This window comes from Poecilia reticulata, chromosome 17 (genome assembly GCF_904066995.2).
Source record: "Poecilia reticulata chromosome 17, P_reticulata-male-v2, whole genome shotgun sequence".
NCBI lineage: Eukaryota > Metazoa > Chordata > Actinopteri > Cyprinodontiformes > Poeciliidae > Poecilia > Poecilia reticulata.
Window position 1 is genome coordinate 13,328,833 of NC_088846.1, and position 17,722 is coordinate 13,346,554.

Below are 17,722 nucleotides of genomic sequence, written 5' to 3' on the forward strand. Positions count from 1 at the left end.
TGTTGAGACTTGCATTTGTTATTATCGTAGCTGTATTTGAAGATATTAGCTGAGCCATTGTGACCCCTGGTCCGTCACAATTTAGGAAAAAACCAGAGGTCTGGTAGCAGAAAGCAGGCTTTGCACAGTGTCAACGAAGCAGTAATGGGACTTTCTGACCAAACCTATCCCATCAGGACTCATGCCGTCCTGCAGGACGTGGATGAGTGTGGAGTGGAACTCGCTGCCAGCAGCGTGGTCGATGGAAAAAGCTTCACTGTTCTCAGTGATCTCCAGTTGCCTACTCCTCTGTGAACCCATAAAGTAAATATTCCAAGAGTCTTCAGGTACAAGGCTGGTTTTGAGGTGCTCACAGCCCTGACAGAAAAGATGGACACACCACAGATGAGTACAACAGAACAATTAAGATGTACTACATTGGGTTATGTAGTCTTTCCTTAAGTCTTTGTTTTATTAAAGCCACTCAGCTACAGTATTTCCAGAAGTATTCTTGGCTGTTGAACTTTTCCACCATTTGTCACACAACAGCTAAATTGCTAAATATATTTTTGAGGGCATTTCATGCTCCCAGAAAGTAGTGCATGACTGTAAAGTGCATATATTTATAACCTAAGTCTGCTTGGAGTGTCTCCACAAGTTGATCCCTGACACTAACAAAACTGAATGAACCAGACATGTTGCTGGTGATTAATGGAGTGCAGAAGGAAAAGGAATGAGTTTGTGTTGGGACTGGACAATAATCAGTAGTTATTGATTTTTTTGTTTTAAAAATGCCACCATTTTTTGTTTTGGTGGCATTTACATGCGCAGCAGCGTAACATGCTGCTGCGCATGTTACGCAGCAGGTTGTTGCTAGGTAACCAATGAGCGAGTGAGTTTGTTGATGCCACACCTTGCTTAGGTTGAGCAGCTAAAGTCTTTCACTCTGCCTACATCCCCCAGAATGCTGAGCGGTTTTGGATCGGGGTTCAGTGAATGATCTATATATTGAATATTTGATCAGCTGTATTATCTAAAGATATTGATCACGCTTCTTTTGCAATTTATATATCGCTACTGATATATTGTCCAGCCCTAGTTCATGTCCAGCACTTTGAGCTGCTTTTACTATGAAGGGTGCTTTATAAATAAAATTGATTGATTGATTGATTGATTGATTTATGTCATCTCTAAAGAAAAATAAAGGTTACTGGGAATAAAAGTACCTGAAGGACCAGATTGTCCTCTCCACATGTGGCGTTCCACTTGCTCCATGAAAAAGCACAAGCTGATGCAAAGAGGGCCATCTGGTCATAAGCAAACTGTTCTATACGAGGGTTCTGAAAAAAGAGCAGAAAGAAGCAGGATGTTTTTCTGATGCTGTGAGAAACAAAATGAAATTTCCTGACTTGCACAACTAAGTTAGGTCAATTTCAATGTTGTGGGCCCCCCCCCATGTGGCGTTAGTGAAGCACCAACAGTTCCTACCCTGTAATCTAGTCTTCGTCTAACTTTTTTTTTTTTGTATGAATCAAATGTTGTCCGTCATTAAAGAGACCTTTAGGAACATTTCCTTTTAATGTAAAAAAAACATGGCAAGATGGAAAACTTCTCCATTCAACACATTGCTCATTTTCAACAACTCTAACCCAGACTACCCCTACAGCGAACACAAAAATCAGAGCATTCCTGTATCTTTTTTTTTTTTTGCAAAATGATCAAATGAAATTGCTAAAGGATGCAGACCTTCTTGCAGATGCTGACGTATTTGTGCGTGTTCTCGTTAACAAAGATGTCGATCCCTGCCTTGACCATGGCTTTCTGCAGAGCCGGCCCGCTCATCCACTTCCCCACGAGGTGAGAGAGGCCTCTGCCCTGCGCCACCTGCAGCATGCACTGACTATTCTGTTCATCAAATTCATAACAAACAAAATGTTAACATTTGTTCTTCTTAATAAATTCACTATGTATTCATTTACATCTTGCCGATAAAGATGGAAAATGGAACAATTTTTGTGAGAAATATTCTTGTAAACCAGAATAAAAAGCCATTCAACTCATCTCTAAATATTTTCTCCAACAGCAGGTGAACAGAAAAAAAAGCGTCTTGCCTCGATGGTGATGGAGATCTGAATGAGAGCCGCCTTGACAGTATAAATAGCTGAGTTTTGGCCCAGCGGCCGCAGCTCCCAGCCCCGAAAAGGGAAGTTGGCGAAGGTGTTGTGCATCAGTGTGAAGATCTGGAATGATTCCATCTCAAAAGAGATTTTGCCTTCTGCCTCCTCGTAGGAGATGTTGGTGATGCCGTCCTTTCGCCAGCGGGCCTCTGGGTGTGCAGAAGTCACCGTTAGTGGCTTCACAGAACAAAAAGCATTCATTCCTCTGGAACTTTTCCCACATTTTGTTCCATTCTATCTTAAAACTTCAGCGTATTTTGATCGGGAATCTATGCGATAGATCAACACAAACTATTACTATTGTGAAGGAGGATCTTTTCCTCCCTTCACATTTTATTATTGTAACACATGAAATGGTTCAAGAGGGATGAAAATTGCTGTCCAGCTTCTGTGCTGGTTTCTGATGCATGTACCTGCAGCGTCCCAGCGAGCCACGAGTGGCATCTCCATGAAGAGAACCCACTCGGGAAGCACAATGGACACCCCAACAGGGGAGCACGCCCCATTGTTGGGTTTTTCTGCTGGGTCATCGGAGCACTCCGTTTTGTTGGGCCTTTCTATTGGGTAAGGGAACACCTTCAGCCCGTCCGCCATCTAGAAGAACAAACCATTGATCTTTGAAGATCTGCTGAATTCAACCTGAGCTGAGGCTTTGGGCAGAAAATTCTTGTTCTAATCACCTGCAGTATCGTGTACCCCTTTCTCCTGATAGGCTGAGGTGGGAGTTGAAGGAGATCGTAGTAGAAAACTCCACCCAGGGTTGTGTACTGAACAAGATTTACAACCTCTGGGTCATTTTCAGTCTCTTCGAATTCAGGCACAGGTGGACTCAGAGAGTTCAGCTGTGCCAAGCTGGGCCAAGATGGATCCTTGGCTGTGGATAAAAGGAGGTCCTTTTATTTCCAGGTGGAAAATTACGTAAGTTTTAAAGAGTAATGACAACTTCTGAGGAGAATAAAAAAGATCTAATTTTAAAAATTCTACATCAAGTTTTGTTTCTTTACTTGGACCATCAGATAAAACCAGGCTGCAAATGTGACCACTGAGTTCTTCTGTCTGTTCAGATATCATGCTTTCCTCTGAAGACAGCGGGCTGGTGCTTTTTACGGGCGGCTCACTGGTTGAACTGCGAGGGGTAAAGGGCAGTTCACTGGTGCAATCACCATCCTGCAGTGGGAAAAGGAAAGCAAGGCAATGGGTTTGGGTCGTCACAAAGTCTTCTCTTGGAAGGAACGTGGCCGCTATTTTGACAAATCGGGAAGAACAAAGATCGCACTACAGCATAAAAAAAAACTTTCAGCAAATCTGTGAGTAATACTCAAAACTCTCCCGCTCTTCCTACCGTGAGCCATGCAAAGGTTTTATGGGATAAGAACTCAAAGCCGAAAGGCATACTTCATGGGCAGCTTAATATAATGAAATTAAGACACTATTAAAACATTCACACCTTCGTTTTTTTCTCTTTAAACTCAAACTAGTTTCATTGATGTACCTGATTATAAGTGCTACAGAAACAGTATTTGGTCTCTGATGGAAGTCTGCCTTGGTGAAGGTTTGCAGATGATGATGCTGTTGTATGTGTGGCCGGTAGGGACATGACCTCAGTCTCATGTCATTTGTCTCAATTGTTCATTTCTGTTGTAGCATGGTTTGAGAGGTCAAATCTTACTTTAAATGTGAAAAAAAAAACAGTATCGATTTGTTTTTCTTTAAGGACCTGGTTGGTGATCAGTAGCTCTGAATGAAACTTGAAAATCAATGGCCAGCATTTTAAGCAGATGTGAAATATTTGGGCAGGATTATGGATTCGCATCTAGAATTTGGGACACGTGTTGAAAAACATCCTTTCTCAAAACTTCTTTTGGACAATCAGCCATCAGTCTGTGGGATTTCTTGCCTGAGGACATGGAACAGGTTTCAGATTGGCACATTTTTAAACTGAAGGTGAAGAGCATCTTAAAAGGAATCAGGTTTAGAGCCAGCCACGATCATTTCCGGAAGGTTTTGCTCACCTGTTTTATCCCTAGATGACGTACTAGATGACTTCTGGTTCAGCTGTATCGATATTATCGTATGCCTATGTGGTTAAAAGCCCAAGTGGGGACATGCATTGCAACTTAGCTAAGGCTATAAATATTAGTGTTTGTCCCCATTCAAATGAACAATAAACAAACAGTTAAAATGAAAATACTGCAGGGGCTGATTTGTTTTGACCAACCTGGGATTCCTCTGGCTGCTGGACGGGCAGAGGAGTCTCCTCCACTATCGGCTTCTGAGGTAGATGCCTGAGCCTGGACAGTATCGACAGGTGGTCATAGTAGGTGTGGAGGATCCGCACGGCGATGTCGCTCACAGCCAGCTCCTCGGGAAGCTTAAAGCTCAGGCCAGCTTCCTGAAAGTCGAAACCTGTAAAGCTGAAGACAGAAAATCCAAACTCGTGAGTGTGTCAGTGTGAGGACAGGGGAAGGATTTGAATATTCCAAACTGATTCGCCCACTAACCTTGGATTTTTGAAGAGGTTGGCCCAGAGACACAGCGTCACATTTTTATGTTTGGACACAGTCTGCATGTTCCTTGTGTCAGGGTCAATGTTGTCGCTTGCTCCCTGTGACGAAGACGAAACAGGAGGATTCAGCGGGACAGGTTTCCATGCATTGGGCTCGTCCTTTGCTAACATAAATAAATGAAGCTTGTTTTTGTCCTACCTTTAGGAGCTTCTCAGCTATGAAAAGGTGCTTGGCGTGGAGAATCTCCTGGACTTCTATGAGAGCATCGTGGTACTTTGGGACCAACTCTGGATCTTTGGCCTCTTTCATAAGTTCATCCAACGCTTCAATAAGCTACAAACATAACCCGTGCTATCACAGCGCCTTGCAAAAAACATTCTCGTTCTTGAACTGTTTCACATTACTTCCAAAAACCTTTAATGTGCTTTACTGGAATTTTAGGTGATTGACAAACAAAAGTAGATCATGATTATGAAAAGAATGGAAAATTATGCATGGTTTTCAACATGTTGTCTCCCAGAGTCAACACTGTAAACACTGCATAGAGGTGTGTAGTATGGATACACACCTTTTCTGCGCAGTTGCATAGTTGAAGCTCCTCTTCGATGTCGATGTCTGAGTAATCCTTCCACAAGGTAACGAATGTATTGACCGCCCGCTGGTCCTTTGCGTCTGGGACTCCATCGCAAAGCATATATCTCTCCCACTGCCTCAGCGCAAAGAATTGGACAGAACTATCAAGAATGATCACACTGAAAGCTCTACTTTAAGTCAACATAATTTGCATACTTTATATGCAGAGATGTCTGAAAACAAAACTCAAGCTATGAAGTAAGTCTTTTTTATATTTAAATGTTGAAAAGAATCAGATTATTATCGTACGGTGAACACCACCTCTGCCTTTTCTGCAGCATCAACCTTCCATCTGATTATCGCGGAGTAGTTTTCCTCCAGCAGATGGCGCAGTTCGGTAAGCTCAAAGTCTCTGTTCTGCTCTGCCTGTCAGCAGCAGCAGACGCATTACATGAGTGCAGAAATCAAAGTTACATGCAGTTGTTATATTGCTCCAAAGTTTGGAGTTTATTCTGCAAGGACCTTACTTTTTCCTCTAGCCTTTGTATCTCCTCCAGCTTTCTCTCTCTTTCCAGCCTCTCCTGTTCTTCTTTTTCTGCTTGTCGCCGGGCTGCCTCTGAAGACCAACAGGACACCAAACAAATGTAAGAGTCACTTCACCACTGCCAATTGAAAGAAGATGTTTACATACACGGTATCATGAGAATTAGAAATGTAATAATCATTTGAAACTGTTTCCTTGTTTAGGTCAAAACTATTTCTATTTTTTTTTTATGACTTTATTTTTCTACAAATTTCAAAGTTTACATACTGTAAGATTACTAAACAATCTGGGAAAGTTCAAATTATAATCAAACACAGTTTCTGTAGAATTCACCAATTCAAAACTGAGACTTTTAAAAACGATTATGAATTAAGTTTAAGATCTGTACCGGTACATAAATGTACAAAAGAAAATTGCCTATCACTTGTGCCCTTTAGATTATTTTGAAGGGCATTAATAATAGACTATTGCCCTTCAATAAATACACTTAACAGTCTATTTTATTTCTTGGTTTCTGTTGTGTGTGTGGTTTTTATCCCTGTTTTATTTCGGGTATTTAAAATATCTTCCACTTCAAGTATTGTGTGTTCTTTACAAAATTAAAGTTTGTTGGTCTTTGAGAGGTTCGACTTGCACCATAATTAAAGATTTTTTATCGTGACAGTCCTAATATAAAAATGGAAAACTGCAAGGATTTTGAGGAAGAAATGGTACTACAGTACTTGTGATATTTACTATAGATATTGTCACATTGTTACATACTTTGCGCAAACACAAGCTCAGATATATACCATTATTGTATTTAGAATAATGATTTAGGCAATTCTAGCTGAGCTAAAACAGGAAAAGATTAGCATGAAGTCATAAGAACATGCATTTTTATACAGTGTATGTACATGGCTTCAGTTGTGTCTATAAGCTGCAAGAAAGTTCAGTTATGAGTTGAGGTTTAAAATAAAATGTTGAATGCTTTAAAATAGCTACTTTCTTTATACAACAAACTAAAGGTGACAAATACAAACCTTTATTGAAGCTATAAAACATAAGAATTACCTTCTTCCTCTTGCTGCTTCTTTAACCTCTCTGCTTTACTCATCCTGACTTTCTTCTAGAAACATCCAAAATGAGAGTGTTTAACATAGAAAACTGCTTTATTGTACCTAGAGACTGGACAGTGTTAGAAATTGTTAATTTAAAGAAAGTATAGGGATTAAAGGTATTTATTGTGAGATTAAATAGACGAACTTTGTGCTTCTAGCACATACCTTTTTCTTCTTGGGTGGCTATCATTCACGAAAAAGAAAGTTACAAAAGGACATGCAAGAAAAAAAATGAAATCAAGGTTTAACATTAGACATTAGGATTTGAAGAAGACAATTTTTACATTTAAGATTCCAGGGCCCAGAAAACCGAAATGGAGCAAACACACAAAGAGATAGACAAAGACAGTATTATCTTCAGATAATACTTTAGTTTAAGAGATCATGTTCATGCCAAGTCTGGAGACACTCTAGAAAATAAAAGATTTTAAACGATAAACAAACAAGTTTCTGTCTAATTTACATAAAAAAATTATAATAACTTTACATTTTCCCATTTTATTGCATCACAACTACAAACTTCCTTGTATTTTAATGGTATTTTATGTAACTTGACACTACATTACTACATTAGTACAGTTTCTTTTCAAAAAGTTCATAATAGAAATACTGGACATGTCTCCTGATATTGAGATGCTTTTTTAAATTCTGTTAAATTGATACGAAGGAAGTGACTGATCAACTGTTGTGCTGAGTTTTCTTTCACCTTCAGAAATGCTTTTGCAGGGTAGTATTTTCATTTAAAAAAATAGTAAGAAAACAAATTAGAACATTTTGACCCATTTAAAAATGTGAACTCCACCGGAAGTAATGCAAAACATGTTCTGACAAAAATAATCTAAATATTAATCGTTTTCAATAGACAAAACTTGTCAAAACTTACCATTTTGAATGCAAGAGAAAACTCATGTGTACAGGTAACCACAGCAACCGTTGTGCATGCGTAGTTGTGTCTTTTTAATTTGCGACATAGCGATACGCGGAGTACAACAAAATTGAAATATCCACAACTTGTCCGCTTGAATAATTATTTTTTTGTTGCCATACATCCACTAACATTGAAATAAATACAATGCTTGAAATGCACAAATGTAAAAACGTAGCGGTCGCTTAGAGGATGCGTTAACGCAGTAGCCATTTTGGTACGGGCACCTGAAGGGAAATCCGCTGTTGTATCGGACTTTCTACAATTATTCGCAATTATCAACAGATTAATTAGTTTGACGTGTGGCATAAAGGCAGGTATATGTTTCCATACTAACAAAAAAATCCGTTAAATAGTATTGTAGTCAATAATACCAAGACCGTTAAAAACTGACTTAAAATGCATCGTAATGGATAATATGCCAAAATGCAAAATTTACTCGCCTGTTAAAGCAACAAGATTTGCCGAAACTATCTGCGTAGCATCCCTTCAAAGCAGCAGGAAAAAGTAGAACTTTAATTTGGTTGACAAGTAAGAAATACATAAACAAATAAAAACAAATAAAAAAAAAGCATCAGAAACTGGATTAGCATCAGTGTCCAATCTTTATTTGCAACTTTCACAAAAGGGCTGCAAAAATATTCAAGTTTTGGTTTTAGCTTTAAAACTCTGTGTTTGTGGCACTTCCTGAAACTTCCTGTTCTCTGAGCCTCATAAATGCTTTGGACGCAATGTCGCAGGCAGGCTCAACATTAACAAAATGCTTCCAGCTCTCTATGTGAACATTGACAGGATTTTAGAGTCCCTTTATATATATATATATATATATATATATATATATATATATATATATATGCACACAATTAATTCAGGCCAAAGAGCAGCACACCAAATAAAAATAAAAAAAATAAAAACACTTAAATATTTTTCATGAACACACAAGTGAACAAAATGTACATTTCAATCTATGGCAGCTACTCCTCATCACAGCCCCCTTTAGTTCATGTGGTGATCGCTTTCTGAATGTGTCCTTCCAAGCTGTGGGTATTAAAAAAAGCAGCCTGCTAACACGTTTTCTCTACATGCGACAAAAAGACAGTACATTCATGTTTGGTACACAGAACTATTTAGTAAAGCTAAAACACAAACATACATTTAAATCAGAGAAGCTAAAGAGCAAGAGTTGTGTGCTGCTGCATAGTTACACGATCACATAAACACTCCTGCTCACAGGATGGTTAAGTGCTCACAATCTCATCTGCTCAAAGGCAACGACAGAAACTGAACACAGACTATTCAACAATATTCTCCATCGGTTCACGGAGTTTTCCTGGCTTAGCGACTAAAATTTTTTTCAAATGTATTTGTACCCCTTGAACTATTTCTCCAATGGGATTTTTTTGTCCAAGAACACAAAGTACTGCAAAATTCTGAAAGGAAAATTACAAATGCTAATAAAACTTGGTCACCAACTACATTTTAAAGCGTGACCCCTTTACTTTGATACCCCTAAATGAAACACTTTACTCTCAGTTGCATTGAGAATTGACCTATTTGGTTAATCTCGCTATGAAGGTTTGTTGGAGGAAATTAGTGAAGGCATAAAGTTGTAAAGACATTTAAATCAGAGCTCAGTTACATGACAACATCCCAAGCTTTGAACATCTCACAGAGCTCTGTTCAACTTGTTATCTGATGAATAAAAATTGTAACTCTTAAGCTACATAAACATACCAAGGAATGGCCATCCATCTGAACCAACAGTGCATGAAAGGAGAACATTAAAAGAGAAACAGGCTCTTTGTAACTTGGGAGGAGCTCCTGAGATTCGGTGTGGTCCGTCACATACGTCCCCACCAAAATTCATTAAAGTTTGTAGCTGCAGTGAAAGAAAAATTCAAGGAGTACGAATACGTTTACAACGGCGTGTACAGAAACCATTTTGTTGGGTAAACTGAAATCGACTTTGTTTTCAGTAGACTCCACCGCGAAGTTGATCAAAGCAGAAAGTCGTGCCCCCAGTTCTTTGAACTGCTTTTATGGCACATTATTGCACTCGGGTTAAAACAGTGGAGAGGGTCTGTCCCTCTTTCTGCATGCAGGAATCGGGGAGTTTAGGGAACTGTAGCACAGTCAGATAAAGCATGTAAAGGTAACCGGTTTGAAGCTGAAGCTCATCACTAACATCCCACCACAGATCATTCACAGGTCATCTGCCACGCAAAAATTACACGATCTTTTTTTCTCATTTTTGTTGCAAACCGAGATGGAAAAACAATCACAACAACATGTTGTGACTGATCCAGTCTCACATGTAGTCATTAGGATTTAAAGCCACAGTACAGTAATCTCTCCCTGAAATCCAACACAAACACACTTCTACTTTTTTAGAGCCCTATTGTAGACAAAAGGGCAGTCTCACTCAGAGCAACTGGTGCTAAAAATTGCTTGCAAACGTGTTTTGCTGCAAGATTCGGCCAAACGCGATAAAAAAAAAAAAAAAGAGTCAACAAAAGCAGGTGGAGTCAAACATGCTTCTCTCTGGGGCACATGAGCTTAGATGGGCTTGTAAAGCAAAGAGGTGACGTATTTCTTCTTGTATCTGTGAGTAGCGCTGAGGACCATTACTCCGTCCTGCACACAGGGAGAAAACACATTAAGGGAAAACTGTCACATTAAAGCCAAGAGAAAACAAGTAACGACTGAAGAGTTTCACGTAGCAGCAACCGAGACAAAATGGCACAAAGACACTAATTGATTTTAAAATACCAATCATAGATGGAGTAGTATTCATAACCTTCTTTTCACCTTTTGTCACACCGTAACAAAAAACTTTGTTAGATTTTATTGAGATTTTACGTGATAAACCAAGAAAAACTAGTGTATTATTGAAAAAAAGATATTACGGTTTCTAACATTTTCGATATGGTTCAATGAGGAAAAACATTTTTGGCAAATTTTTTTTCCTAACACCAATTCTTTTTATTTTATTGATTTTGAACATGATAGCAGTATAAAATAACACAAATTTGATTTGAATACATTCTAATTACTTGAACAAACATTATACATCCAAAAATAATTTTTCCACATTTATTTTTCCACATTCAGTGTTTAGAACTGACTGGAGAAAAAGTTGGATTTTACTCAGTGCATAAAGTAATATAAACCACTATAGCCACTGCCTAAATAAAATATAAAACTGTGTCACCACTTGAAAAAGGTCAATGCTGATGTTTAGAAATTTTCAAAAATAAGCGTTGGGTTGGTGTGTCACATAAAAATCACAATAAAATACATGAAAGCTTTGGGTTTGTGACATTAATGTTTTCGCGAGCCACTCTGTTTAATTTAAAACAATCACAACAGAAAGAGAAAAAACAGCTCTGGTTTAATTGAAGTTTTCTCTGAACAATGTGTTTCTCTGAGCAATGTGTTCGGATAAAACAATGTGTTATATCTTTCTCTGAACAATGTGGTCGGCTAAAACAATGTGTTATATCTTTCTCTGAACAATGCGTTTTTCTGAACAATGTGTTCAGAGAAAACACTGTTTTCCCTGAACAGTGTTACCTTCAAAGAAAATAACTTTGAGTGTAATATTTCATGTAATAATCAACCTTTGCTGCTAGTAAACCTACCTTTATTGAGAGAGCATAAAGGTGATTAAGCATGACATGGTTGGGTTCAGGAAGCAGGGCAGGATCACACTGAAGGAGACAGAGAAAGAAAAATGACAAAGTCATCAGGTAAGAAGCTGGAAGGGGTCAGGTCGAGTACCCAACGCGTGGAGAGCCGAGACAGAAACCGCTGAAGAAACTGACCGATACATTGGTGTCTTTGTTGAGAATAACTTGAAGCAGGTGAGGAGGGAGGATGGGCGGCGCTTTGAAGTGCTCTTCTGGTCTAAAGATGTACTGTTCCTGGCCGTAAGGTCCTGGAGGGGAGCTGGACAAGTCTGTGAAGATGCAACACAAACATTACAAAGAAAAAAGAAAAGAAAAATAAAGAACGCTTATATCTGCTCGTTACCTGTGCTTGAGACAATTAGAAACCGCGCAGGAGGAAGTGACTAACTGAGAGCAGGCTCACCTGAAGTGTCGGAGCACTCCAGAGAGTCGACCTGCAGGGCGTCAAACACCTCAAAGTCCGACTTCTTCACAGTGATCAGGTTGTTGATGGTGCCCAGCTGGCTTGTTACCACCGGCTGCAACGCAGGTCGTAAACAAGAAGGATTTTAAGCCACGCCGATTCAAAGTGAAGCTAAACAGATTCAGGCAGCAGAACCAAGTAGTGCCAGAGAGCCTGAGTCAGAAATGCATGCAAAGCAGCAAGTTGATGTGGTAAACAAATGCGCTGTGGTCAGTTTGCAGAGGCTCAGTCAGTAATTAGATTACATACTGTGAGCCCAATGGATCAGTACAGCACAATCAGAATGATGAATGCACTTCACAGTTATCCGCTGCCCCAGAAAGAGAAACGCTCAAAAACCTTAAATACAATTTTTATTACAACATCATAATCTAACCTTGGAAATCTTTTAATTAAGCTATAAAATTTTTTTTGTTTAGACCAGATCAGTGCCAAACTCAAGGAAACGCCTACACATCCCAATACAGCAAATATAACTGAGGCATTACTTTAATTTATCATTTTCTCCTAAGTCGGTCACAGCGTCTAATTTGTAAATGTTGACTTCCAGTTTCCCTGACATGGCGAGACAAAAGGTCCACCGCTCGTAGCCCCTCTTCAATATGGGAAAGAAGAGAGAACATGTAATTCAAATAGGATCTGTGTTGATTTTCATAATTTGGGGATAGGCCATGAGAAATTAAGTCACTCGTCTAAATCTGTGTACATCTACAGTCAGAGTAATGATTAAAAAGTTTAAAACAACTGGAGCTGTGACACAAAAAAAAAACCCTGAATAAAGGCCTAAATTCATCTTGATATCTACATCGCAAATGATTATTTTCAGTGGACACCAGAAAATAAAATCTGTCCAGCACAAATATAAATATATAATTTTCTTTAAACAACGGAGGTTTTAACAGTTTTGTGGGAAGGAAGTAAGAATGAACCTTTTAGCAGAAAAACACCACAAGTGTGTGTGGTGGTGTGAAGCAAAGGATCAATTTATGAATAAAAATAAAAACAAAAATGCCCTCGCCCCCACTGCTGGGTAGGATGGAGGACCTGTGATGCTGTGGGTTTTATTATGCCATCTTCTAATAAAAAAAAAAAAAGCAAGAACTAATCAACCTGAAAGTCTTTCTAAAATAAGCTTGCATACATTTCTGTCATTATTCTTTCACTATTATTGTGTGCTGGACGCATCACAAAAGAGTGCTGCAAAATATCCACCTCTCCTCACCACAATAGATGCACAACTGTGGCGCACACCGTGCTCAGGGTTTCATTTCACATTCCCGTTCATCAACACAAAGGGCTTTGTCCTGCTGGGTCAGGTGGCAGCGTTGGGCGATTAAACACGTGGAGGTGAGAAAACAGAAGCAGCAAACCTGGACACCTCTCTGCGTTTGTCGTTCTCAGCTCATTAGAACAGAGTTTAGTGGGCCGTCAAACATGAGCCTAAATAAGCAACGTTTAGTCTGCACTAGTGATTTAAACACCATGGCTTTGTGAAGGCACAGCAGGTTTTCTGTTGCTTTGTGCTTCCCTCCTGACCCACCAGAACAATCCGTGGTGACTGGGTTCTGATGCAATAAAATAGCATTTCTTTGGGTTATAGCCTCCTGAAAATGTGCTGGAGTCATGAGCTGGGCTTCTGCGCTGTTATCTTGTGGACGCAAATGAGCAAAAGGAAGATTACAAAAACATCCAAAAGAGCAGCCATCTGATGACCTCATAAAATAAAGAAGATAACGTTAATTCACTTCCTTCCTTCCAAGTCATTGCAATCGCCTTTAATCTGAAATTGCTTCAATCAAGTTCATGGTAGGTAAAAAAAAAAAAAACTATTTCTTTGAACGTTTGAAGCTTTCTCTCCCTCCCCCCAGGTTCATATTTCTGATCAGCGTTAAAATGCAAAGTGAGCGACTAGGTCTGATGAAAAACTGATGAAAACCTGCAGAGTAAATGTGCAAGTTTGTTGACAGGACATGAGCACAAACAGCAAAGCTGCTGTACCTCAGAGGGATCATGGAGCCACTGTCCATCTACAAAAAACTTGTACTGGTGCTCTCCTTCAGGCAGGTCCAGAATGGCTACAAAGTCATTGTGGCTTTAAAGACAGAAAAGAAAAGGGAAAAAAATAGGAACATCAGTGCTACGCCAGAGTTTCTCCTTTGGTGAATAAAATGTACGTATGGCAACTGATGCCAAATGTCACCCCAAGATTGATTCCAATAAAAGAAATTGAGACATCTAGAGCTAATTAATCCTCTTCACCTCTTATTTAGGGGTATCTTGTTGCTCCAGTTATTGAAGGAACCAGCTATATAGACTTCTTTACCCCCGCCAGCCCAGCGAATAACAGTGGGTCGAGCCTGAGGACCGGTTTTAACCAGGTCGTCCAGATCGGGAGTGAATTCTTTGTCTCCTGAAGACTAAAAACAAACACATCTGGATGCTGTGTTGTTGTAAAGAGATAGTTTGAAATCTGAGATGTAAATCATGTATAAAAAAAAAACAACAACAAAAATAAAAGAAAATTCTGAACACATCATTGGGCGTGTACCTTTGACTCAGGTCCATGTGTGTTGAAGACGTTGGGGTCGTCTGTGCTGTCCACCATCTTGCTGCCAGACTCCTGGTCCTTGTGGCTGCCGCCGCTGTCGGTGCGATGGGCTTTCCCGTGGCGATCTCCAGACACTCGGTCACTTGTGTTACCCATGATGCCTCACTACTCAGCGTGCCACTGGAGAAGCAAGACTATTTATTTTAGTAGGAATTTGCCGCAGCATTACTTTAAGAAACTAAATAGAGCGACTGGAAAATTATATCTGGTTGAAACGATGAATCGGATTAATCGTGATAAATCGATAAGTGAAATAATTGACTAAGTTAGTAATTGATTAATCGCTAACCAGACTCAAAAACACTCCATTTGCTGCAAAACGAAAAACATTCAAAGCAGTAAGTCATTTTGAATTTCAAATCTTTATATTCAGCCAGTGTTACTGCATTTTACACAATAAAATGTTTTTTTTTTAGTTACAAGAAAAGAACTGGATTATTTATTTATTCTCATAGTTGAATGCATTTGTAATATTGTATCAAAAAGGTTTAAGTGGTTAAATAAAAAATATATAGAATGTGACTATTTTCTTTATCCAATTAACTGCCAGAAAAATCAATTTCTAAAATAATCATTAGTTGCATCCCTAATCAGGCTGAAATATTACTATTCTGAGATGAATGAGATAAAACATTTAAATTATCTTATGGTACCAAGTTATGGCCTTGTGGTATGAATACATCCATTTCTTATGACTTCATTTCATATGGTCTACAAAGGAAACGACAGGATACGTTTCTTAATATTACAACAAAAATGTAAGATTACAAAGAAAAAAAAGGAAGCAATCGGGACTTGTTGCAACTAAAATAAAAAGCAGGTGAGTACTGTTAATTACTCCCTTCAACTATTTCGCAAGAAGCACAAAAGCACAAAAGCTCTAACACCACATTAGTCATCCACTTCTGCCTCTCTAGGTTTTATTCTGTGAGCTAATGTGCCGCAGGGTTTGATTTTGCCTCTGAAAACATTTCAGACTTTGCACTCGCCACACAAAGCTTTTGTGGGGATGATCAAGCCATTAGTTATGCAGTCTCATCCTGTGGAGACAGATCTATGGTTTTGCTGTCACGGCGTATAATAGTGGTCATTCTCTGTGTAGTGGAAAAGTCAACAAATCAGAGATTATGAAGGGCCATAGGACCATAAGAGATATCAAGGAATGATCACCTTGAGAAAAAACAGTTTCACAGTATGACAGCATTAACACAAATCTACACATACATAGATATCTCATATTATGTAATTTTACATACATAAAACAACAAAGTTGCACTATCAAATCAAATGAAATCAATTTAAGCTTGATTCTAAGAAGAACGGGCAAAATGTCAGTCTCCTGATGTGCAAATCTGGTAGAGACTATTAAAGACTTGCAGCTTTAATTACAGTGAAAGGTCATTCAACAAATTATTAACACTTTGTGTACTTTTACACTTTTCAGATTGTATTTTCCCACTACTTTTGTAGTCGTGTGCTGCTTTGGTGTTTGACTCAATAAATCCAAACAAGATCATTCACGTTTGTAATGGTCACAAGCGGAAACAGGAAGCTGCGAATAAGTAAGTTTTGTAAACATGCTATGAAGCTATCTCAAAATAGTAGGGTGTCACGTTCTTTCTTATCTTTGTCAGTAGCCAATCAGCCCATTGTAAAAGCTTGAAACATAACACTGACAGATGGACAGATACCAAACGTGATATCAGACCCGCACACTGCCAGTTCACAGCCCTGCTGGTATTCTTCAAAGAATGCGATGACAGTAGTACCTGACAAGCAGAGACAGCTTCCCTCAGCGCCCAGGTCGCATCAGTACACTTAGAGCTACGCTTTATGGGCGGAAATAAAGGAAACACACACACACATCTTTTGCCGATCAACAGTTGGAAAAATAAAGGCTTAAGGGCTTTGCAGAAAGGTTAAAGGGCTTACAGAGAGTCCAGACAGATAAAGGCGGGTTACCGTGGCTCACAGCCTGTTTGCTGTGTCTGTGAACTTGGACTCGCCTGAGCAGATCCCACAACAAAACAACCGTTTATCTTAAACACACGATCTCCCACACAGCACCGCCACTCAAATCCCACCGGATGCAAGATCAACAGACTCAATTCTCTGAACCGGATCAAAAAGTTGAAAGGAAGACTCCCATCTTGGCAGCCCGTGGAGTCTCCCTGCTGGATGGTCAGCTGTGCCCTCCCGCCTCCTCAGCTCACTCCGACAGAATATTTTTAGCTGTAGTCAAAGTCAGCTAGCTAACCGTCAGCGACAACACATAGGCAACTTGTTTTATCAGCGCGGACAGAAGAAAACTCACAGCAACTATGAGAACCAGCGGTCCGCCGGGTAGCCGCAGCAGAAGTCAGACACTCACCGACACTAGCCGCTGCTCCTCGGTTCTGCAGGAGGAATATGTGCCCCTGTTCTGCTCTGGTTAACCCTCCATCCACAACTGCAGCGAAGCAGAGCGGTGTCCCAACTACGGCTAGCGCTTAGGACAAAAAGGAGCCTGACGGTTAACCAATCAGGAGCGAGAAAGCATGTAGCGTTATCAACGGAAATGCGTTTTAATGCGGAAGTATACAACATTTGATATTTATTATTAGATCTAATTGGAGCAGAATTGATAATTTGTCATAAAATTAAAAATATTATTAATAATAATAAACAATTCTGACCCCCTGCTATTTTTTTTAAACAACCCAATGATCTGCAGTTTTTTGTTTGTTTTGTTTCTTGCAGTTTTTTAAGCAGCTACGTACAAAAAAAGATTTTTCACACATTTTTTGTCTAGTCCTTATATCCAAGTCTGTGTGCTATGAATTAAGAAAAGTGAAGAAATGGAGGACAACCGAAAAAGTGGCTGATGTAGCCCTTGCAGTTAGTTTTAGTTCCAGTATTATGGCTTTTATGGATAAAATTTTGCCAAAAAAGAAAAAAAACAATTTTCTGGAAGGAGAAACTCAGGGAGGAATGCTATGGTAGTTTGAACACAGGAAATCACTTGTGCAGCTTCCAGGTACATTATTTTAACCCTTTACATTATCTGCCTTTGACAGAAATTGTTACCTGTAAAACATGATACCTGGATACGATGCTCACTAGTGTAAGAAAAATAGCTTTCTAGCACTTGAATATACTGCAGACAGTGAATACTTCA

At 39.2% G+C, this 17,722-nt stretch overlaps 2 protein-coding genes across 5 annotated transcripts; both read right to left on the reverse strand.

Moving 5' to 3' along the window:
* Positions 1-14: 14 nt before the first annotated feature.
* dnai7 (dynein axonemal intermediate chain 7) lies at positions 15-8,270 on the reverse strand. 2 transcript variants are annotated; one of them, XM_008433728.2, is made up of 16 exons: positions 7,764-8,270; positions 7,046-7,063; positions 6,834-6,888; positions 5,764-5,852; positions 5,558-5,662; positions 5,232-5,369; positions 4,862-4,996; positions 4,658-4,761; positions 4,375-4,570; positions 3,161-3,323; positions 2,837-3,030; positions 2,570-2,750; positions 2,091-2,305; positions 1,726-1,884; positions 1,206-1,319; positions 15-357 (listed from the first exon to the last, which is right to left on the reverse strand). In XM_008433728.2, the coding sequence occupies exons 1-16, from the start codon at positions 7,764-7,766 to the stop codon at positions 82-84; spliced, it is 2,145 nt and encodes a 714-aa protein (XP_008431950.1). In that variant the 5' UTR covers positions 7,767-8,270; the 3' UTR covers positions 15-81. The 2 variants fall into 2 exon arrangements, with proteins under 2 accessions (XP_008431950.1, XP_008431949.1); XM_008433727.2 differs by having other exon boundaries at positions 5,546-5,662.
* A 121-nt stretch (positions 8,271-8,391) lies between these two features.
* On the reverse strand, positions 8,392-17,089 carry prkab2 (protein kinase, AMP-activated, beta 2 non-catalytic subunit). 3 transcript variants are annotated; one of them, XM_008433729.3, is made up of 8 exons: positions 16,937-17,089; positions 14,506-14,685; positions 14,217-14,374; positions 13,956-14,049; positions 11,898-12,012; positions 11,630-11,763; positions 11,447-11,515; positions 8,392-10,439 (listed from the first exon to the last, which is right to left on the reverse strand). In XM_008433729.3, the coding sequence occupies exons 2-8, from the start codon at positions 14,659-14,661 to the stop codon at positions 10,362-10,364; spliced, it is 804 nt and encodes a 267-aa protein (XP_008431951.1). In that variant the 5' UTR covers positions 14,662-14,685; positions 16,937-17,089; the 3' UTR covers positions 8,392-10,361. The 3 variants fall into 3 exon arrangements, with proteins under 3 accessions (XP_008431951.1, XP_008431952.1, XP_008431954.1); XM_008433730.3 differs by having other exon boundaries at positions 16,880-17,055; XM_008433732.3 differs by lacking the exon at positions 16,937-17,089 and having other exon boundaries at positions 14,506-14,699.
* Between the last annotated feature and the right edge of the window lie 633 nt (positions 17,090-17,722).